The 24,811-nt window shown below is 40.2% G+C and overlaps 1 protein-coding gene across 1 annotated transcript in view; it reads right to left on the bottom strand.

Moving 5' to 3' along the window:
• Positions 1-24,811, bottom strand: part of LOC147222268 (copine-9-like) — a 120,571-nt gene that overhangs the window by 28,241 nt on the left and 67,519 nt on the right. Inside the window, exons 7-10 of the mRNA XM_086167745.1 lie at positions 9,957-10,020; positions 7,238-7,341; positions 5,374-5,478; positions 2,338-2,379 (exon numbers count right to left, since the gene is read on the bottom strand). Coding sequence (XP_086023871.1) covers positions 2,338-2,379; positions 5,374-5,478; positions 7,238-7,341; positions 9,957-10,020 — 315 coding nt within the window. The remainder of the gene's footprint in view (positions 1-2,337; positions 2,380-5,373; positions 5,479-7,237; positions 7,342-9,956; positions 10,021-24,811) is intronic.

The raw sequence follows: 24,811 nt of genomic DNA, 5'->3' as shown, positions 1-24,811 counted from the left end.
ATTTATCTATTTGCTACAATACATAAACAGAAAATTATGAAATTCAATTTTAATTAATTTAATTTCAATTAATTAAAATTGAATAGAATTAACTTAGTTTAATTTTGATTAATTTAATAAAAATTGGGGACAAAATGTTTTTTAAAATATATTAAAAAAAAAATTGGCTAATCAACCAAAGAGTTCAGGACCCCCACAAAGGCAATGACAAGCAGGTTAATCCATTTTGCCTCACAAGCTATTCTCTCCATTTCAGCAAAATATAAGGTGAAGCTCTTCCAGAAAAGGCTTGTTTCCAAAGAAAGAAAAAAAAATCTAATTTTACTGTAGGTCATCTGTGATTCTAAATACGTAAAGATGGCCTTATTTGCAGTAAATACCCATTTAAATTGCATAATATTTCAATACTTCCACAGGCTCACGGTCACTACACTTTATCTGTAGCACCCTGAACATATGGCCGGCGAATATTTTACTTGTGAGGAATCCGAGGAGGAAGATCACATCGTTTGTATCTGAAATGCCCCTTCAGCATCATTATACTGGTAAATATCAACTCCCCGCTCGCGTTCAAATCATCTCAGCATCTCCATATAGCAGCACCTGAAGCTGTACACGACACATAAGGCTGGTATTTAGAGCGGAATCCTGGAGGAGAGGCTGTGAGTTCATCGCTCAGCAGGAACAGAAGGATACAAGAAGGCACATAGAAAATAAAAAAAGAAATCAAAAAGACGAGTCTGAGACCCCTTGGGGGGTTTCGCCTGAGAGTCTCGGAGGAGTGACCGCGCCCACGACTGTCCACTAAGACCATAAAAGAAAAGACCATGAGATTCTTTTAGAGAATTCTTCACAAAAATTAATACAACTTCTTTAGAAAAATAGCAAAATGACAAAACTGATTCACAACGGCCTATTTTCTCTAGGATGAAAAAGTAACTGTGAGTTGAATGACAGCACGAAGAAAGCTGGTTTTAAGTAAAGAAATAAACTTAAAATTTCAGTTTCTCTTATTAAGACAGTCTCTGATATTAAGGTCGCTGATAAAATCATAATTTTATCAGGAACCTTTTTTACTATATATAGAGAAAGGGACACTATTAATTTATATTATATATACACAAACATGTGAACATATATATAACACATACTAAACATTATAGCATCATATGCATAAGTGCGTGTGCGTGTGTGTGTGTGTGTTTGTGTATAACTACACAAGGGTATCGTATAAATATCAATCATCCCTCATGAAAAGGGTTATTTACTTTCACATTTATCCATGTTTTTTCTTTTAATTTTTAATAATTTGCACTAAATGCCAAGACAATACATTTAGTTAAAATTCCATTTAATGTCAGATGTGTCTTGGCTAATAACTATGAACACAATCTATGAAAATGATGAGTCACGATTTTAACCGTTACGATGTTCAGCTAATTTCAATAAGAGTAGCATTCAACAAAACTGAACTCATCTTTGCAGTGTGGTAAGTGCAAAACATTCAACTTCGATTCAGCTAATATGTATTATGTTAATATGCATTTTGTTGTCATTATATAAGTGTAATATTATCAGAAAAAACAGCAAAGTAAATGGTGCAGTTAAACATAAGAGAGCTGCTGTACTTTTAGGCACCACTGTATTTTTGACCAGTAGGTGGCGCTATTTAGCAACATCATTGTTTTTTTTCCCAAGCGCTCGAGATATTTACTTCCGGTGAAGGTTGTGGAAACCTGCATCCTCCTGCAATATCGTGTCAAACTGTATCTCACTCACATATCTTATTAACATCCCAAGCCAAAGCCTGAGTGACCAACAGTTGGTACTTTGACAGGACTGCTGTACTGTTATTAGCATCTCGAGCTAAAGTTAGCATGAATTATAGGAGTAAAGGGCCTGTTGGAATTCCTTTCAAAGGTCGTGGTGTATTGTGAGCTCTGAAGCATCCGTGTTAACGTTGTGTGTGTTTGGTGCATTAAAGTGTCTAAAGTGTACAGTAAACTATCTTTGTTAATTCCGTTTGTTATTTTTGCGTTGTACTTTTTTCTTTTCGATCTTCTTGCTTAGTTTTATAGTTGTTTTGCCATCTCCTATTTTATTGTTTTGTAATTACTTAATCAGTTCAAAGCTAAAAGGAGCCCTCGAATTACATTGTCCTCTGCGGCATCTAATTCCACGGACTACAAACCAAAAGAAATTACTTTGGAGTAGCAGTACTCAGTTGTCACCCTTGGATCAACGAAGTTCCAGTTGCTTGGTAACCATGTAACATTTGAGGAGTTCAGCATGAAAATAAAATAAAAAAAAAGTAGATAAGCGAGCAAACAAACTGACCTTCCATCCCTGTCCCAGTCGTAAACGTCCACCTTGACTGTCCTGTCAGGATGGAGGGATGGGGTTGGAGGCGAATGGAGAGAAAGGGAGGAGAGGCAGAAGTTAACAATCAGAGAAAAGATAGAAATCTGCATTTTTCTGCCGTTACCATGGGATCAGATAGAAAATACCCTGGTGACTTTAGTTGGCGGCGCACACCCGGATCAGATCATTTAATTCAGTTCCATAGACGACATTAGCTTTTCCTGGGATCTAAATGCTGTTTATTTGACCCAGTAAGGTGTTTGTTGCTACTTTGGCTCCATTTTGGTCTCAATAACACCAGCACTGGCCTGAGACTGATGACACAGCCGACTGCTGGCATTATTCTAGCCACCATGGACAGCTTCCACTGTGAGAAACATCCCTGAAATGTCATTAAGAAAATCCATCCATCCATCGTTTGCCGCTTATCCTGCGCTCTGTGTCGCGAGAGGATGCTGGAGCCTTTCCCAGCTGTCATCGGAGGAGAGGCGGGAAGACTCTGGACTGGTTACCAGGGCTACATACAAAGACAGACAATGTTCACTCACTCGGGGAAATGTTCCCAATTTTTTCCAGTTAACCTGCTGCGTGACTTTGTACTGTGGGAGGAAACTGGAGAACCTGAAGGAAACCCATGTAGACATGGGGAGAACATGCAAACTCTGCACAGAAAGGTCCCCTTGTCGGAATCTAACAAGGGCCCTTTGTGCAGCTCTCAAAGAAAATATTGTCCATGAAAAATCAAAAAATAAAAATAGTGAACAAATTTAGTAGATTTGTTTTAATTGAACTGAATTTATTCAGTTTAAATTTTATTTTCTTGAGAAATCTAATGGGGTATTTTGATTTTCTTTTTTTTGGGGGGGAAAGGGCTTTACACCTAATTTCACAGATAAATTCAACAGAATAGGCAAATGTTCAGCTAAAATTTTAATCCTCTAAAAGCTATTGATTAGACGATTTCTGGTTTTATTTTTAATCTAATTGATCTGCTAAATTAATTAAATATATGCTTGCTGTTTTTTTGAAACATTGTATGATTTGTTTTTTTAAGCAACAGCTTGATCCTTCGGCTTTTTTTTTTTTTGTCAATTCCTATGCAGCATCCACTTAAAGGCGAAGAAAAGCCGGCGCTATAACATGAGAACAACATAGCGAGGCTTTTAGAGACAACACTGTTTGACTACTAGTGCAGATAATGTGCTTCAGTGATGCTGATAAACAATGACTTCACATGGAAAATGAACCACCAATTAATAGAGCAAAAGTAATATACTTGGGCAAATAAGCCTCTTGTTTAACATAAGCAACAATTAGCGGCCAATATATTTGAAAAATTGGAGGTGAAATAACTTTAAAATTCATTAATTAAATTTGCTTGTGTAATAAAATTAAATAAAATCATATAAAACTGGTTAAGAAAAAGCAAGTGCAAAGATATAATTGAAAGATATTTTTAAAGCAAATTTTAATTTACTCCAGCCCTTAGGTTACTCATATCCCGGCTTGCATCAAAATTAATGATCAATTTATTAGCACTATTTTTTGAGAGAAACTTACAAAAACCATCCACTCATGGGAGTAGGAAAATGTATTGAAAATGTTCACATAAAATTATAATGACAGCTGTGTGTGTTGCGAGCATCTTTCATTATCATATAAGCCATAATTGCCCAAGGAATTGTAGAACCCAGATTCATACAAAGCCTGACCAAAAAAAAAAAAACCTAACTAAATTAAATTTCATCTTGTGCGTCAAACCTGGGAGTTTCTTGAAGTTTACCCTGGGAAATTACTGCCTGAGCCAGAGCTTGATTTATCATTTTTCATTTATTACATTATTGCATTGTTAACATAAATTGTTATTATTCATATGTTTATTTTTGAGACATGCTCTCAGCCATAGGGAATATTGTGTATATCAAAAAATCCAAATGCCCTCAAAAAAAAAAAAAAAAAAAAAAAAAAGAGAACGTCCTTTAGTTTCATTTATGAGCTAGCGTTCAAAATGACAAGAATAACGACAAGCAAAAAGCTGACAAGGTTTCATGTTTGAGATACTTCAATTTCTGGTGCTGCCAAATACAAACAAACAATGCTCTGGCGAAATAATGAATTCTACTTCAGCTCCCTCTATCAGGTAGGTACTGTATATACTCGCAATTCATGAGGACCAAAAGAGTGTTACATCCTGATATTGGAATTCTGAAGAAAGATAAGATTTATTTCTCCTTGCTATCATATTACATTATTCTCATTGCATGAGGTCTCTTATCTTCTTATTGCGTATGAACCTATTGTTTAAAAACATTGAGAGCAGAAGAATAAGACCAATGGGGGAGGGAGAAAAAAAATGCATCAAATTTGCTGCTGTTCGACTCTTTACCGCCCAGCCTTGCTCTCAATAGACTTCTTTTCATTTTTTCTTTCATTCCACACACACATGAAGCCCTAACACCACTAGAGGTATTAAGATCAATTGATTGAATTCACATTATGCCACTACAATGTAATGGAAAATGTTGCATGTACCCGGTATTCTCCATATATGGAGAATTTAATGAGGCTTCATTTCCTCGATGGGGACCTGATCTGTTAGCTACTTACCTCCCAACTGCCCCTCCTTTTGACATGTCTACTTTTTGTCAATCTCTTGGTTTCTAACTAACGCATTGTCCAGAAGCTTGTCACGTTGGTTCCGTGGGGAACACGTGAACGTTACAGAGGGGCCCATTCTCAAGGAAGGCCCAACGGTCCTGCTTAGGTATAAAATAAAAAAAACACACCATAGAGTTCAGTCTTTGTATTGTCCTGCAGATTACTCTGCACTCTGTGAGACTCGTACCTTTGGGGCCTCATATAAATATCCAAAGACCATTTTGACCATTCTTTGTCATTCACCGAGTTTCTTAAAGAAGCCTCCAAAATTTCCACAAAAACTATCTTTGACCACTTCCATCTTTAAGGTGAAAGAACATAATGATAGACCTGCTCGAGTCATGTCGCACTTACCGGTCGAAGTCTCCGTTGCAGAGCGCTCGCACAGGGATGGTGAATGACTGCCAGACTGGGTTGAGGTTGTTCTTGATTACCTCGGTCTTGTGACAGATGGTGAACCTGGAATTGTAATGATAAGGAGGAAGAGACCATAAACAAAACACAATTTTAAAAAAAGCGAATTTCGAGAGCTGAAGAGTCAGACCAGTGAGATAAAAGTTAATTATTGTATTCATAGTTGACTTTGATGATTTCTAAACGCTTGTTTAGAAGTTTTGACTTTAACCGTGTGACGGAAATATCAAATCTCTCAAAGCGCAGACAAAATCAATAATGCCCCGGAAGAACCTTATGCCCGAGGCATAGAAATCCGACAAGTTTTCAGAAAAGTCCTCAGTACAACAGTGAAGCAGCAGGAGTGGGTCCTTCAAACATTTCTGATGCTGAAAATTACAAGCCGCATGACCACTGGATGCAGTGCATGAGTTCAACTGATCTCGCTTAGCAACGGGATGGATCTGCCACACTGTAATTTTACCGTACGGGTCATTTCGGGCCCCTTCCTATTACCGCTTTTTTGGTTGATCTCCTGAACACTGGGCTTATTACATGTTGGTATGTGGGGAACACGTAAGCATGGAAAAGCAATGTGCACAGTAGAAGCGACTAGTCATCGGGCAATTTCGGCTGGCTCTGTTTGGCACATGGCCCTAATGAGTAGAGGGTTTTTTGATCGTGACCCCCCAAAAAATCAAAACGTGACCCCTCAACGTGATGAGAAATGTTCGGACAGTGACCCGGGTTTGGCCTGAGCGCAGGAGGCGGGGACGAACTAAAACATGGTGAAAAGTTAGCGTGGGGAATTTTTCCTCAGAGGCTGGCCTGTTTGGTTTAGTATATTATTTTCTTTTTGTGCAACGTTTGTTTTGTTCAATAGTTTCAAAGCTAACTATGATGAATGACGCTGGGTTTGGGAGTCACATGTCTAGAACCCTTGGACGTTGATAGTATTGATTGGAAAACCTATTTTAGGTTTGATTTAAGGATGAGGCAGCAGCAACTCAGGGAACAGGAGGCATTTATCTCAAAGCAAGATGGGTTTGATGGGTTTGTTGTTATTTTTCTTACAGATTGAGTCAAATCTTTCTACATCTGTGTTTGTTCCGTGGTTGTTAGACTACAACAGAGCCAAACTGTAACAAAGGGAAAACCGACCAATTCGATGTTTAGGTCTTGAAATGCTAGGTTTTGACACAAAGAGAGAAATGTGACATATCCACTCCGCTGCTTTTCTGAGTGAAATAATAGTGTTTAGGTTCTGGAGGAAACATTTTGATGAGGCCTGTCATCTGGTTCAGTAGCTATTGCACTTAGAATGCAGGGGACATGACTACGGACCTCCCGCTGTGGTTGAAGGGCTGAGAAAACAAATAAAAAATAAAAAGAAGATAACGCTTAGCATTTCGTTTGACTTAAAATCGAGGTTTTTTGCAGTCAAGCTAATCAAGCAACTTTTACTGGGAGATGGACTCACACAGTTTTTACCATTTACGACACCTTTCCACTGTCATGACAACCAGTTGCAGTTTTATCTGTGGCAGTAGTCAATAAAAAAAAAATAATTAAAAATCAGCCTCAAAATTAGCCCATCCAATCGGGAAGTGGTCTGCGATCACTCAGGGTCCTGACCCTTGTCTGGGGAAAAGATATTTTGGATATAGGATGTTCAATGTCCCATATTCCATATTAGCAACATCACGCTAGTAATTATAAAGCTTGCTGTGGGTTGATAGTAGTTCCTTTGCATTTTGCTTTAAGTTAACTGCTGCTCAGAAGCATCTAGAAAGTACCACTGGTGAAAGAGCAAACACAAACTTACGTCCCGTCTTCATTGCTGCGGTAGAAGACCAGGAATGGGTCCGACTTCCCGAAGAAATCTTTTTTGTCCAGCTTGTTGGCACAGAATTGCATGGTGGCGATGTCCTGGAACCCCACAAACAAAGCAGTGTTAGGCACTTTGGCGAAACTGACCAATGAGCTAATGAGACTCTCGTCTGTGACTGAAGCAGGAACCGGTGGCAAATGGTTTCCAGTGATACTTTGTCCTCTTAAAGAGGTGAGATAAAGTCCTCAACATTAAATCCTGCTGGTTTTGCTTGTCCTTGAGGGGGATAAGTTGCCAAGCAACCATCCAAGACAATGGAACATAAGGTACTTGGAGAGCCTGGATTTAAGTAGACTAATGGCATACAGCAGCGTGTTTAACTCATGTGAAGGACTTTCCTCTCCACTGCCAAACTGATGAAAAGCCGGATGAAGACACCAGTCTGACACTGAAGGCGTCCTTCATCCTGCCATGTCTGACACGGCCCATCCCATCAGCCAGATTCTCAAACTGAATTCTCACGCCCGCAATGAAGTTTCAACAAGCCCCACCACAAGACATGTATCTCACAGAGGCGGGCACAACGTCAAGTTTGATTTGTGTCGACTCCGCTGGAGTGACGGACGTTGAATAATAGGCCGTGACGCGGATCTGCGGCGTGTCCTCGGCTTGTTATCCACCGTCACTGCTGGCGGGTCTAAACGGTGACCATCGGCCGGCAGGAAACGAGACCTTGCGATTGTCATTTTTACGCGTGAGAGCAGTTCAAAGACAAGGACAGGTGGCCAGCATCTAAATAAAACAGTTACATCCTTGATGTTTTATGTGGGTTTAATGTCGACGTGACGTTGATCGGTTCTTCCTCTTGCTCAATACGCTAATTTCATGGCTTGCAGGCATACGTAGGTCAGCGCTTTGCTGAAGAATACAATAATTGTGTCGCAGAGCTTCTTCTCGTCTTTGAATTGCGATGCAGAGCCACTGTTTTCAGACCAAGGATGGATCAAATGGTTATCCACCACCAATTCAAAGATGCTGATTTGACCTTTAACCTACTGCCATCAAAATGGTTACCAAGCAAGTGAAGGGCTTTGTTCCACGCTTTGTTTTTGAACGATGAATCCGAGTATACATCACATCGGTTGGCCGAATTTACTTCCCATGTCCGCACACCCTGTCACTCGGACATGCAGGGAGAGGCTGGAGGTATCATATATTATGGAGAGCTGCTGTGAAGCAAAGTAGAACGGCAATGCTGGTAGGAGATCTACAGCTCAGTGAACAAGGACAGAGTGTTTGAACACTTAAATATACAGATAGAAATGTATGTTTTGTAATCCTTTGCAGCTCATGAATACGAATCTATTGTAAAATGTATAACAGTGGGGTTTGCCTACCAGCTACTGCGCAGCGACGAGGGTGAGTCAATGAGTGGCGGCCCGTACCACCAGGGAGTTGCAGTCTTTCCAATAAAGCCAATACAGACTAAATTGTTATTGGTTTCTAATGAAAACTGGATTTTAGGCTTTGCTAATAAACCTATTAACTGTCTTATCATTGTCATTATCAACTGTCTCATCATTTTACAAAGTTTTTGTCGTCTCAATGGACGCTAAAGCAAGCAATTACATCTCTATGTAACAATGTTAATAGAAACCTTTATGAAGCCGAGAAAGAGTTTATTTCCTGTTGCCTACATTGCAGTTGTACACTTAAACATAAACAATTTTATTTCATTTATTTCTCCTTTATTTAACCAGGAATGTCCCATTGAGATTAAAAACCTCTTTTTCAAGGGAGTCCTGGCCACAAAGATTTACTTACAGATAAGATAAGATAAGATAAGGTAAACTTTATTCATCCCCATGGGGGGATATTCCTTTGTCACAGCAGCGTAACAGTAATAATGTCAAAAAAAGGGGAAATAAATGAATATAAATATAAATAGAAAGGCAAAAAATCTACATACAAATAGACAACAGATAGACAGCAGACAACGACAACAACATCAGGGATGACATTGGGTGACATCAAGGAACAAGTGAGGGTGAAAAATACACAACTAGAACTAAACAACAATATATATAGAGTGACAAAAATAAATAACAATGAATACGATAAATAAACAAAAATAGGCAAGATGTGTGCAGGCTGGGATAAACAAGGATAGGAGAGACAGCAGAGTTTGGACATGATGTGAACGGGTGAGGTAGTGAATTTGGCAAGGGTAGTGTGATTGTGGAACTGTGAAAGCAGCACAGCAGCACTCAGGTCAGACAGAGTTGTGTGGCGTCCAGACTGGTATTGTACAGTCTGCTACAGTATGCCACTACTGTGTGTAACTCTATTAAATTAGTATTCAATTCATTACCAGTAGGAGTTTGATTGCATATGCAAGCAGAAACTATAACACCACATTGAATGGTGTATATTTTTGTGTGTGTATGTGTGTGAGCCTTTGATTGACTGTCTAATTATTTACCCGGTGTGACAAAAATAAGAATGTGTAAGATTAGATAAATAATTCATGAGGCGTTTTCATGACTTTGAAGGGAAAAGTAGAAAATCCGCTTTCCTTCCACTTTGGGTAATGATTCTGAAGTCTGTTCAGTCATTTACAATCACGAGCAAAATATGACTAAATTAACAAAATAACAGTGTGTGTGTGCATGTGTGTGTGTGTGTGTGTGTGTGTGTGTGGTCAGATACTAACTCGGCAGTTGCTGAGTTCCTCAGCTGTGAAGATGATGGTTCCACACTTCTTGCCCGGAATCCCACTGAGAAAAAGAAGAGATGTATGGAAAAGGAAGGTTACGGATCACGATCACCAATAACCCGACCCTCGTCCCATCTATTGTTGCTCTGCGGACAGATGTGTTTGTGGTACACTTGATTCTGGCCATTTGCATGCGGACTTTCAGTAATTAAGCTGCAAAGGAGAAAACAGGCTCTGTAAATATACAATATTCTGCTATAAACATTCACTGGTCAATATTTCTAAGCACATTTAATGCATCAATAGGGTCTCATCACCTTTTTGGAATCATAAAATGGTATTTATATCTACAAGGCAATAAAATGGTGTTCTCTTACAATGGTTTCACCGATTTCGTGCTTGAGATTGCTTGTTATCAATGACGGATACAGCCTGAAGCAAATAACACAAAATATATGACATATACAAATATTCTCAAGGAAGATTAACATTTGTTCAGTAAATACACTCATTCATATTGACACACACCCACAGGGCTACTGGAAGTGTGTTCCTCATTAATTATTGTAACTAATATATACATGTGTGTCTGTGTGGATATTTGTACATATATATATATATATATATATACACATACATACATACATACATATACACACACATATAGTCTTTTAATATTGTGTATATTATTTCTATTTATACACACATATACACACACATAAACATATTTATATAAATATATATACACATATTCACACATGTATCTATATACACATCTGTAAATACATACATTCATATACACAGACACACATATACATACATATGTTTGTGTGCGTGCATATGCATATATTAAGACAGAGAGATGTACATACAAAGATACATAGGTAGATCCACTACATGTAGACAGAGATTAATATAGAGATAGAATTAGAGGATCATAAAGCGCTAACTATGAATATGAGTAAAAAAATTAACTTCATTTACATTTACTGTGTCGGCATTATATGTTCGGACTAAATAAATGTCTGGTCATCTGGCATCATAATGTAAATTTAACACAATGTCAGAGTTAATTGCTGTCTGTCAGCCTGTTGTACAGATGGTGTCTGTGGAGTTCACACAGTTGTTCATTTTAGTGAGATTTTTTTTCCCATCTCCTCTGAAGTACTATTTAATTCTTAAACCATAAAAATCAATCCTTTTAGCTTCTTTTTTTGAACAGAATCCAACACTGACTCAGATACCCCGTGGGCATTCACCACTCCCAGAGATGAATGGAAGTGTGCCGGACGGGTCCCAGGAAACTGACCGTTTTCTCTCGTGATGGAAAAACAGCCTCAAATCTTGCACCCCGTCAAACTATTGAAATTAGATCTGGAAAAAGCTTGGGGTGCTGAAAGACTGTGTCTCAACCCTACTGATGAGTATTTCTGTCATAAATGTGTTTTTTTACACACCTTCCCCTGCTTTTTTATTATCATTGTTGTTATTATAATTATTATTATTATTATCATTATATTATTATTGTTATCATCATTATATTATTACTATCATTATTATTGTTATTATTATTATTTAGATTTTCATGAAGTCAATTGCTTTGCAAAGTTGCCATTTCCCTTGGGGCCTCATTAAATTATGTTCTTGTTGTTTTCTCCATAAAATGCCATTCTTAAATCCACGACTACTCTTAATACCACTGTTTTATTGGCTAAAAATAAAATTAGAATAAAAAAAAAAAAGATTTAAAAAAAGTTGGAAACTTGTCCCCCCAAATTCATTGGAAAATATGAATATATTAAGCCAGACAGAATGCCAGAGTGATACTGTGATATACACTAGTATTTTAAATCAATCTCCTGAATAGGATGATATTCTTGCTGCTTTAATACAGGAGGGAGCCCACCTGTTAATTTTCCCTCTTTGAGCTCCAGTGTGTCTCCAGCAGTGCGTGCTGGGGGATTACACGCTCAGAAAGTTAATTAAAAGTTTTCCAGTCAAGTCGAAACCCACTTTGGAAAATTTGGAAAACCTTTATCATCCTCTTGATAATTCCCTGCGGCGGCAGCGAGTCACACTCCGCCTCACAAGACGTTCTCTGAAGCTGCTGCCTGATAGGATCGCTGATTAACATGCAGCCTGGGACTAACGCACGCACGTGCACGCGCACGCACAAGCACACACGCAAAACCTCCCACCAGCCACCAGGTGAAGCTCAAATGAATCCTGCTCTCACACTTTAACTTTTATAGGTTTTTTTTTTTCTTATTCATCTCCTGTAACATTGATGTACGAGCATCACTCTGATGATGTCCCACACACACACACACACACACACGTATTTCTGCCGCATTAGTAAAGCTGCAGCTCAGGAGGAATAGACACAGCTCTATGTATAACCCTAAAATGGAAGACTGATGATGGGAATTTTCTTTTTATTATTACCGTAATAGTAATATAACAATAATAACAGAGTATATGTGTGTGAATAAGAGGAACCCTGGTGAAACAGTGAGGGTACACAAAGTGGAGATCAAGAAGCTGGAGGATTTCAAGTACTTAGGGTCAACAGTCCAGAGCAAGAGAAGAGCAGAGTAACAGGTTCAAGCAGGTTTGAATGGGTGGAGAAGGTGTCAGGGGTGCAAGAGAAGAATTGCAGGCAGACTTTAAGAAAAGGTGTACAAGACAGTGGTGAGACCGGCGATGTTGGGTGATCTAGAAACAATGGCAATGACAAAAAGACAGGAGGCAGAGCTGGAGGTCACAAAGATGAAGATGTTCTCTTTGGGACGGACGAGAATGGATAGGATCAGGAACGAGTACATCAGAGGAACGGCACATGTTAGATGTTTTGGAGAGAAGGTCAGAGAAGCCAGACTGAGATGGTTGGGTCATGTATAGAGGAGGGATAGTGAAAATATTGGTTGACAGATGTTGGAATTGCCAGGCAGAAAAGATTTATGGACGTTGTGAGAGAGGATATGAAGGTTGGTGGTGAGAGAGGAGGATATAGAGAATAGGGTCGGATGGAGAAGGTGGATTTGCTGTGGCGACCCCTGAAGGGAAATTTCCAAAGGAAAAGAAGAAGAAAAAGAATAATAATTGCCCAAAACAGAGAGTGGGAGTATGTCTTTATATGAAGCCCTGTGCTCGACTGTGATAATAATGATTATGATAAAGAATACGACAAAAATAACAATAGTAATTAATAATAAAATTATTTTCCATACAACAGCCTGATCTGATTATCTGAAGAAATAAAAAGTATATCAATAAATATACTATTCTATTTTTTTAGCAAAAAAGATAAAGTAATTGATCATATGCATACAATAACTATCATCATACTGTTACTATTATGCTGTAACTTGAAGTCATCTTTTGCTGTTCATGTGGGATTTCCTATGTGATTTCTTTGTTTTTGGCTAATAAATGATAAATAACATGTGACAAACACAATTTTAGATTTTCCACATTTATGTTTCAGGTTTTCACAGTCGGATTTTTTACACCAAGCATTTCCAGCGGAGTTGCCGTTGGAGTTTATTCGACGGCACAACATGAGCTTTAAAATGACGCACACCTGAAAGCAGATGGTTTACTGTCGGATCTTCACGGGGGAAATTAAAACAGTACTTCTAAAGATCCCATCCATCTTTCTAAAAATGATTGTTAAGACTACAGTTTGGATGTCATTTGCCTTTTCTACACTTTAAACAAAAAATTCCTCCATTCAAGGCATTACATATCTTTATGTTCCCATTGCGGTTGAACTCTTCCACTATGTCTCAATGCTGCATTCTCATATTATGTATTAAATGTAAATTAAATGCATCATATGAGGTTTGAGATAGATATTTTTATTTATTTTAACCAGGTTAATCCCACAGAGGCTCTAAAAAAATGATTTTCCTTCAAGAAAAACGAGGCCAAAGACTGGAGTCTTCCATGAATATTAATGTTAAAGAAGACCAACATACAATGGGGAGGAAAAGAGGTCAAAGTATCTCCAAAAAAATAGTCACTTCAAAAGATTCACAGCTGAACTGGACTCATAAAGTTGCCATCGCTATTATCACATTACTGTGGTGAAGATAAACATTTGTGAAATCACAACAACTTCACTGACAGCGATTACTTTTTTGGGGGGATATTTTCAATAAATCGTAAAAAACTGAGGAAAAAAGCAGTCTCAGAACATGCTCATGACTTGTCACATTGTAACTAATAATGGAGAAGTTAAATTACACGTTGTTTTCCTCTTCCAAGACAGCAACAACGTCCTTTTTCTTCCTTTTCAGCCAGCGGTAAACCAAAGGTAGCTTTTCTGGCCGAGTCAAACAGATTATGTCCGGCCCACACGGCATGTTGCCACTCCGAGTCACGTCTGTATCAAAGTATCCAGGTTGCAAGTGGCCCGTAACTCACGGAGTCCCAGTTTAGCTACATGATGCTCACTTTGAAAGCTGTTTGTCAGACCGACTCCGTGTAACAGTCAAATCCATCCAGTCAAAACTTGTGTTTTTGTGTCCACCAGGGTTGCATAAACAGCCTCCACTTACCAATTCACACACACACACACACACACACACACACACACACACACACACACACACACACACACACACACACACACACACACACACACACACACACACACACACACACACACACACACACACACACACACACACACACACACACACACACACACACACAGAGGGAGGCAGAGCAGCCGTGCAAGGCGCTAACCAGGCCATTGGGAGAAACTATGGGGTTCAGCATTTTGCCCGAGGGCACTTCTCACTTTGCCAGGGACTGAATCGCCAACCCTCAGATTGGAGGGTCGCCACACTGATACGCCTGAGACAGCGGTTCCGATCAGTTTAAATGTGTTAACGCACCAAAAATAACCTGGGTTAATCATTTTCTGGACCAGAAAACTGCAACAGGGTTGCAGTTCAATCCCAGCTGTCATTAGACCAGGGTCCACCCTGCCACGTATAGAGACATACAACTATTCACTCTACCTTGACACATCGTATATTTCTTCTCCTGTGTATTTTCTCATTGCCGACCTTACTTGTTGTTTGACCTCATGTATCCCTTCCCAGAGATCTGTACCTTCTGATCATGTGTTCAAATTAAAAAGCTATTTGTCCCTTCCCACTGTATCACGGCTATCTCCACCTGACATCCTGCCGGTTGTGATCCGGCCAAAACCGACATGCACTCTATCTTGTGTTCCCTCAGTTCAGAGGCATACTGTCGTTGTAGAGAATACAGCTTGCATGTTACACAGAACCATATGATAAAAACATTTTTGAGTGTATTACATCAGATGGTCAGAGTTTGCGAAAAATGTGGCATTTCACAGGTTCCTTTTTGATTCCCCTGGTTTTAGTTACCTGTTCTATTATAAAACGTACCTGGAAGTACAATATGTACCATCTGCGCCATTGAAGACAATTACATTTCCCATCGGGGTCAGGAATTATATTGTCGAATAGCAACAAAAATGATGGCACCAAATAATAAAATGTTACAACATGGGAAAAATCACATCCAAAACTAAATAAAACCCCAGTGCTCCACAGTCCAGGCAACTGCAACGATCTGGGAAATACTTTTTATATTTTTAATCTTTACAACCTTTTTTTGGTGGAAGGGGGGGGGGGGGGGGGGGGGCATTGAAAATGCACTGCATTCCTATAAGTGTTATCATTCTCGCCGTAAGCGCTTCACACCATAAAAGCCAGTCCTCATTATATCCAGAGAGGAAGGTGTCCAGCGTGGTCAGAGTATCAACCCAAGTCTGGTTACACTGTGGCGGGATTGTTGCCATGGTGACATGTGATTGGTAGTAATAATAGCCAGACTAAATTCTCTGCAGAATTCCAAAGAAGAGAAGCTTCAGTGAGCGGGAGGCACATATAGAGCAGCCGCATACCTGCCGCCGTATAATACGCCGCTTTTGAAGAGGCGGTCGACTGAATCGCTCCCCGGCTTTCAGAAAGCCAATTACCGAAACATTCGACTGAATTTTTACACTTTAAAATGACCAGGGGAGGCATTTCAATATGTGCATGGAACAAACTACTGACGTGCCACTACTCTAAGGTCTTCAACAGACACATTACGCCATTTGGCGTTTTACTCTGCATGAAGCCAGTATTATATTCCCGGTACTGCAATTCGTCTATAAACTTTGGTTGATGACATGATGATCGGGTTTTCAATCTTTTTAAATGTGTCTATCCGATTGTTCCCGACCACTTCCATAGTTTTCCCTTTATTTGTCGGCTCAGGAGGTACAAGGTTAGGACACGACTCCCCTGTTACCGATAGATCACAGAAAAACAGGTCACTTTTTCCTGAGGTTGCCTCTGAATGTCCCTTCTATCATCCATTCGTCACATCTCCCATGTCTTGGTGTGATTCATGTATGATGTTATTGTACTGTATGTGCTGAAAATTATAAAATCCACATGCATGTGCTGCAAGTGACATGCAGGCTGTGCATCTCACTCAGGACTGGATGACAAGAGCGAACGTCCGTGACTCCAAACAAAGAGACGGATACAAAAAGTTTGGATTCACAAGAGAAATAGTTGTGTCTGAAAAATCTGAATCAGTGGTGGCTCCTGGCAAAATTAACTAAGGTGACCCAAAAAAAAAAAAAGTATATTAACAGGTGACTAGACAATTGTTGCAATTTACATTTGTCTTCTCAAATTACACAGCAATACAATTTGTAACCAAGAGGTTGCGAGACAAAGACATTACCTCTACATACATAAACTACAAGCAAGGTACCTCTAAGATTATTTATAAGTGAAATTATCACTATTGACCACATTCACAGAAGATTTGTCAATTTTGCTTCAGATACCAGAATATGAAAGAAAGAGGCCAGTTTGGCCATTGCCCATATGACGAAAAAAAATGAACACACGCTGATCGCAGGGAACACCTTGAAGTGCCTACTTTTTTGACGAAAATACAAAAATAAATAGATATATAAAAAAATTAAAATTCACATGAAAGTCTATGACAGAACTCAGGGCGATTTTAACCTGACCAAAAATCGACCCAAAAAAAGGGGCAGTTCTCCACGCTAATTAGACATTCGAGAAAATCGTTTCAACAGCGGTAGAATTTTATTTTAAAAATTCACTCTTTTTCCGCACCTTAATTGTGTTTCACACAGATTGCCCTCAGGAACGAACCAACCCTGGTTGGATTGAAAACCCGGGACCTTCATGCTGTGACGTGGAAAGCGCAAACCGCTGCTCCACCCAAGTCCGGCCTTTTCTGCTGGGAAAACGGGGACGGAATATCTGCTTCCAGAAGTCTCGTCTTTTTCAAAGTTGTCGACTCTCGGTCTCCGACAGACTATAAATAGCCAATGGCTACTTTTCTGAACTCCTCCGGTTGCTTTCGTACCACCTGCGAGCCACATGTGACGCCGTCACAATATAATAAGACTGGATGTGAATTACTTTAATGGAAACTCTTTAGAAAAAAATGGTTCCCTTGGCTGTTTTGCTTCGGAGGAAAAAGATTTGAAAAAAAATAAGAGTCTGCTAGGCATCGTTTATTTTGGAATTGTTGCTCTTTGAACTGCAAGATTCACTCGCCGTTTAAGTTGCGTCCACACTCTCCTGCGCCGACAGGAAGAAGCGATGGAGCTGCAGGAAGCAGCGGAGGAGCAGGTTAAACCAGCAAAGACAGAGATAAATGGAGGAGATTGTTCCCAGCAAAACTGAATCCCTGATGCTAAGCTTTCCTGTCAAGAGAGTATAGCATATGCACAGGAGACTACGTGTGTGTGTGTGTGCGTGCATGTTTGCGTGTGCATGTGTTCCAAAATCAGCAGCATGTGTCCGTCCCTGCCAGGTCGAGCCTGTGTCAAAGTGTTTCTCTCCATGGGGCTCATCACATGGGAAGGCTGATGTTCATTTTGATTACAGGCAAAGAGAGATGTAGCACACACACACACACACACACACACTGACCCACCGATGGGATGACAGGGCAACTGACGGCATGAGCAGTTCATTCAATTACACAGCTCCGATGAAAGGCTCTCACGGTCCCCGGTATCAGAAGAAAGGACGTCCGTCAGCCGAGGACAGGCGGTAAGATCTCCAAATCGAAGTCGACACCAGTCGGTAAACGTGCCTGGCATTGATGTAGAAGCACGACATCATGCATGCGGTTGGGGGTTGGTATCATCACTCTAGGATCTTTAACAGCCTTTTATAAATGAAGCCCCCCCAAGACGTTTTCGGTCGTCATCTATATGGAAATGTCGCAATATCGATTTGTCAAATTTTTCAAGTGATTAGGTTCACCCGTATGTTTGAAATAGCACATCCAAGCAGTGTTATATTGGTGAGATCCAGATCCTGATACACATCAGGTGCCTCAAAACTTTTTAGTCATTTATTTTTTTACTAATAACTAATATGATAAAGTGAACTGTCAAGCATCGCTTTTCCAGATGTGATCTGGATCTCCACTTGTCCCCAAAGTCAGCCTCTGGACTTCCTTCCCGTAGGAGCTGGCCTGAATACTTCTACCAGGAGGTATCCGGGGCCACGCATCTCGATTATAACCTCATCCTCTGTTTCTCCTGGATGCGGTGATCTGACAGCATGGTGCGCATTGAGCTGAGGGTTTGTACGAGCTCAGTGCTCTTTGAATTTGCATAATCAAACAGAATCCACGTCATGCAAATGAGGTCAGATGAGCACCAGACGGAGGACAAGCTAAAACAACAAGACTAGACAGTGTTGATCAAATATGCAGCGCGGCGTTGTGCGGCACCGATAACACCTAGCCTCTGTTGACTTCTGAGATGTTTTTCGTGAGTGTTTGGCAAGGAAAAAGAGAAGCTGTGATTGAGCCCCCTCCGTTAAGAAGTCGGAAAAAACAGCCTTTGCGCAGCACAGCAACAACTACTGCAAGTTCTTCTATGCGCGAAGTCGTTTTATAGCCTGTGGGCTGATCACATCAACACTGGTTCCAAAGCATACATGGCTGCGCTGTGAAGAGATTTGTCGTGTTTGCGCGATAATAGCTTGGATTGGGTCGGCGCTTTCCACATCTCTGATATATAATGAGCCAAACGGAGGGACGATTACATGGCGACATTTGAAATAGTATATGCCATCTTCCATGGATTGATAAAATTCATTGGCCGGTGATTCCAGCTACGAAGATGGAAGATTCCTGTATCTCAAAAAACTAATTTCACCTACTTGTCATCTGAAATAAATTCTGCGGTCAGACCGGTTGCTCTTGATTCATCTCATCTTGGATTGCACCATCCCGTATCTGCACGATCTCAGGGGAGTTTTGGCGTGTAATGCGACCGGTAAATCGAGAGCTCCTTCCTCTAACATGTATCGCAAATATAACTGCTGACGCTGCACTTATCCGTGAGCCAAACTCAAATTCCACGATAAATAAGAACAGCTCGGAGAAAATAAGACCCAAAATCCCTTGCGGTCACATCTACACTTGACCGCCAACATTGGCAAAGCACAGCTGGAGGCTTTGCTGATGTGCGGTCGAGCTGCTCCACCTTAAAGGTTGCTACAGCTTCAGCGAGCCTTGTTTTGAATCGCAAACACACAAGTCGTTGCACCACGGCGAAACGGGTTCTTGAAATTGCTAAAGTGCGACTTAGAAGTTATTTCAGGAACCCGACAAATGACGAAACAACAAATTTTCCACAATGGAAATTTGCAACAGAAAAGATGTCTTATTAAAGTAATGATATAACCAGCTCTCGACTCCCGGACTAACACAAAAAGCACCTGCGACTACAACTGCAAAAATCTCCATCACACCTATTTTTCCTCCTATTGTTGAAGGATTTTTTCTCAAGGGTAGATTTTTGCTGCCACTCCTCATATTTTTTTGAGGCTCATTAGCCCAATTCTATCATATTGGTCATGAACTGTTAAGACCAGAAAGGCGATAGCTTGTGCACGATGAGATCTAATAGAATATCGGGCCCTGAAACCCAAATACCATAAGCTGGGACAAAGAAGTGAGTGATAAACAAACCGATTGAGAGATAACATTTTTACAATATTCTTGATTATGTGTTGGAGGTGTTTATTTCCCCGCTGCATGAAAAATTAACTATCTTTGACACTCTAGGCCAAAAGCCCGATAACACGCAAGTTCCCGCGCCTACTCAACCACAGGCAAAACATTTCTTTAGCGAAGAGGTAATGAATTATTTTCTCAAGATTTCCATCCGACTTTAATTTTTAAGTCTGTGACTGTAAAGAGGTGTGCGCCAGGATAAGGCTAACAAAATAATTCATTTACTCAAAGTTGCAGACATAAAAATGAAAGTAAATCATTGTCTTTTCCTAATCTTATTTGGGAGTTTGGGAGTTCTTGCAGCTTGTTCTGGACACGTCATCTGGGTATTCTTTTTTCAGTAGTTCTCCTGTGGGCGGGGCTTAAGTATTGTCATTCCAGTTTAACCGCCACCACGAGGGATAGTTTTGAAGGGAGAGAGGATGAAGTATGATACTCCATACTGTTCTACTTGCTCTCATCAATTCACCTCAAAATGGACACCATGCACCTTACATGTTTGCATGTGCTCTGACCAACCTACCTACCTCTGACAATCTATGTAACACATCCAGTAAGGAGTATCAAGACAATGGCTAGTACCATTTTCAGCACTATAAGGCGCACCTAAAAGCCTTTAATTTTTTATAAACCGACAGTGCGCCTTATAATGCAGTGCGCCTTATATACGGATCAATATTGAGCCGCAAGAGGTCTCGCAACTACGGGAAGTAACCACCGACTCCATTTTCTCCCGTAGAAGAAGTAGCGCGCGGTGCATGCTAGGATATATGACTGCGTGCATTTTCAATTCCATTTGTGTGTCTACGCGTGCGCGTGTCGTCGAAGTAGCAGCGGTAAAAACGGTAAAGAGGAATTCCAGTCCCACACCACTTGTGTTTAGTGACCCCAAAACGGCACCTTTCAAGAGACACGCTTAAGACGCAGTTTAAACTCAAGGCGATCGGTCACGCAGTAGAACACAGGAATAGAGCAGCAGCGAGAGAATTCAACATTAAAAAATCAATGGTGCGGAAGTGAAGGAAGCGACAAGATGACCTGCGCCAAGTAAAGAACACTAAAAAGAGTTTCCGAGGAAACAAAGTGAGATGGCTACAGTTAGAGGACAAACTTGAACAGAAGGTTGTTGAACAGAGAGCAGCAAGTAGAAGCGTTTCTACAGTCACTATTCCAATGAAGGCAACAGCGCTAGCTAGCGACATGAACATCAATGAATTTAAGGATGGACCTTCTTGGTGCTGTCGTTTTATGAAAAGCTTTGAACTGTGACAAGTTGAGTTGGAAATACATTGTTTTCAATGAGGGCGGTGCAAATACCGGTAAGAGCTACCGGTACATACGGTACTGTATTGTGAAAGCACTCACTTGTTTTGGGAATGAACGGGATTGTCAGAACGTTGGTTTGTATTCTATTGATAAAGTTTGACTGACTTATCTGACTGCTTTGTTGACATTCCCTTTGGCGCAGCTCCATTTAGTGGATGCATAACGCAAGCCCAGCCACTGCTGTAGCTTCCATTATATGTGCCTTATAATGCGGTGCCCCTTATATATGATTTTTTTTTATAATAGGCCATTTATTGACGGTGCAGCTTATAATCCAGTGCGCTTTATGGTGCGAAAAATACAGCAATTCTTGGAAAGCGGTAGGTTGGATGTTGCACACCACCGCGATACCTTTCGCTGTGGACGACCGACGTGCACAGCGAACGTCGAGAATGAGAGTGGTGACCCCAGTGGGAGGAAATTATTCCAGGCACTGTACATCTCGTAGCAGGGGCTGACATTCAATACTTTTTCTTTCAGATTCCCCTAAGAGGACTTTCCCAGAAATTCTGCACCTGAGTGTCTTGCAAATGTCATGGCCAGAGCAAACTTTGTCCTTACCATTCCGAGTAAACAAACAAATTTCTCCCTTCATGCGTATGTACCTTAAAGTTCTCACTATAATGCCCAGTATTTTGACTGATTTGGTCCAGCTATTTCAACAATTGCAGAGTTCAACAAAAATAATGTTCTCATTACTTTTAAATGAAGTGAAGTACTAAAACTACAGGTGCATTTTCATAGGTTACAACGTTGACGGCATGCTACAAAAAAGCAGCACCAAAAGCTGGTAAAACAAGTCAAAGTTAAAGGTTTATCATGTGTTTTCCCACTTTAATGACTGTCCGAATGTCACGGGGGCAGCAGAGGTGGTTTTTAAGCTTCCCATGAATGAATACAAGCGAGGACGAGAAAGAAGGACGCACGAAAACGGAAAAACGGGGGTCGTAGGTTATCCCGTCTTCTGGATTTTATACAACTCCAATTAAAACCAGCCCTTGACACAGACATCTCTACCATCCTGTCTCCTCCTACCCATTGCTCACATGGAAGGTGGTAAGATAATGAGCAGCCAGTCACTCACATGCCAGAACAAACTCTATTTCTTCAGCTGAGATTGAGAAACCCTCTGCATTTCCACGTCCCCTGCGTGCAAAGGGATGAAGCCCCACCATTGATCAGACACATAAAACTTAGCTTTCTGTCATTTAGAGCCAATGATATGTTCCAGTTATTATCTGATTAATTAAACACTTAGAATAAAAGCCACATTGGATTTTCATCTCAGGAACTTTTAATTGTGGCCGATCTGGATTTTAAAAACTTATATTATATTATACTCATATTCCTCATTAGAATAAAATTTGTACCACATAAAACATTTCACCGTGACCTCGACACGACGTTCTTTTCCTCTGTCTCCATGCTGTGTTGGTTATATTGGAAATCAGAAATATTCAACCTCTCTAATGCTTTGGAAATGTTAGGACCAACCAGTGACTGATCTTTGATGTTATGTCATTGGGTGTTAGCGTTAGAGCCAATGTTAGCATTAGCGTTAGTGTAGTCACTACAGTAACAAATGCATTTGCATTCATGTGAAGCCGTAGCAACACACTTTAGTGCTCAATGCTCACTGTCTAAGATTAAAGATTGAAATGATACTATAATACTCCGATGTATCTTATTGCGCTAAATATCTCTCTAAAACCTGCGATGGCTGCCTAATTTTTGGTTTCAGCTGCACCACCCTGCACATACAGGGCGATGAAAAGAAAACGTCATTCTGTTTTCAACATATCATCTGGGCAAAACCTTTTGCCTCCTGTGAGGCATCCAAGAACTATCATGTGAGAAATTTGGTCACAAACTTGAAGTGGATGCGGTCGATGCGGAAAAGCGGAGGTTGTCGTCGTTCCCCTTTGATTCCCCCAATGCTTAGGATAAGTGACATGTTTATGAGGACACCAGATTTTACTACAAAGTATGAAATATCAGCCAGAACCCTTTTTTTTTTTTTTTTTGAATAAACAAACAAATGCCTCAACCTGTTGTGGAATATGTACAGGCATTAAAGTAGGGGGTTTCGACTAAATACCATAAGGAAACATAAATTATATAACATTTTTTAACATTGAATTGCAACCTGTTAAATGTCATGGAGTTCCTTATCAGGTAGGTTATTGTTATTGTTTCTCTAAATGTTCTTTGGATGACGGTATTGAGCGTCTCAAAAATGACCATGTCATTACATGAAACCCAGTTCATCTCAACAGAACAGCCGCTGGTCTTAGTTGTATTCCCTTTGGAACAGAACCAACAAACTTAGCTGGGCCTCATTGATACAAATTATAATTTAGACCTTTGGAAATCCCCAAAGGGCTGGTGAATGGAGGGGACGGCTGGGGAGCAAACTGAATGCGGTTTCAATTTGAAGATGCGAATCGTGTAGATGAGAACTCGAGAGGGCGGAAGAAAAGAAAGAGCAGCAGATGAGACTATTAAGACAATGTGCGCCCTTCACCCACATCCCTTCGCTGCTGATAATGAAGGATAAAACATGTCCATTGGCCTTTTCCCTAGAAAAGGATGATTCATTATGCATGTTTGGGTTACTTGCTTCGTGCTCACCCTCCCGTGAAATGTGATGAGGAATTTCACACTGGATGGGAGGAAGGCTTTTTAATTTGCAGGGAAGCAGCATTGTGGGTTACTCTCTTTTTACTTTGTGCTTAAGTAGATTATTCAAAAGTTTCAGAGGCAGAAGGAAGTTGAGAAGACACAAAGGATTTGCCGTTGTTTGGAAGTGTTCCAGGTGTGCATGGCATAAAACTCTGTTCCAATGGGAAGCCGAGCGTTCCCCAGACTTCGACACGGGCAAAACAATACTTCCAAAGAATCCAGGTCATTGTCATTTCATATTTCGGTAAACAAGAGTATAGATTGAGCTTTTGTATTGAGAAAAAAACAAAACAAAAATAAAACATCCCACCATATGTTCACAGATACAAACCTACTCAGTTCTAAGGACTACAGCATCAAAGGCCCTTAAATTTTGTTGTTTTGTTTTTCCAAATCTCTGATGCGATCCATAAGGAGCTCCTTTACACCATCAATCATCTACTTCGGCTGCATAACTAAGAGTTGTTCATAAACATCCCGACTTTATTTACCACGATCAAAATGTTTTCTGCATTAGCACATATTGAAACAGCTCTTTTTATGTTTTTCCAAACAGCAAAAACGATTGAGAGGCAATTCGGTGCAGCCGAATCATTGATTTCATACATTTCATATATTCGTGGCTCCTGTTGATCATCATATATTTTTGGACGGACTGAGAAACGTTTCTCTATTCAGGTCCTACAGTAGTTTCTTTGGAATTTGTCTGGGAAATCCCA

The sequence above is a fragment of the Fistularia commersonii genome, chromosome 21 (genome assembly GCF_037954325.1).
Source record: "Fistularia commersonii isolate RoL2024-O1a breed Wild chromosome 21, RoL_Fcom_v1.0, whole genome shotgun sequence".
NCBI classification, from domain to species: domain Eukaryota; kingdom Metazoa; phylum Chordata; class Actinopteri; order Syngnathiformes; family Fistulariidae; genus Fistularia; species Fistularia commersonii.
This window is presented reverse-complemented; position numbering and strand designations above follow the sequence as displayed.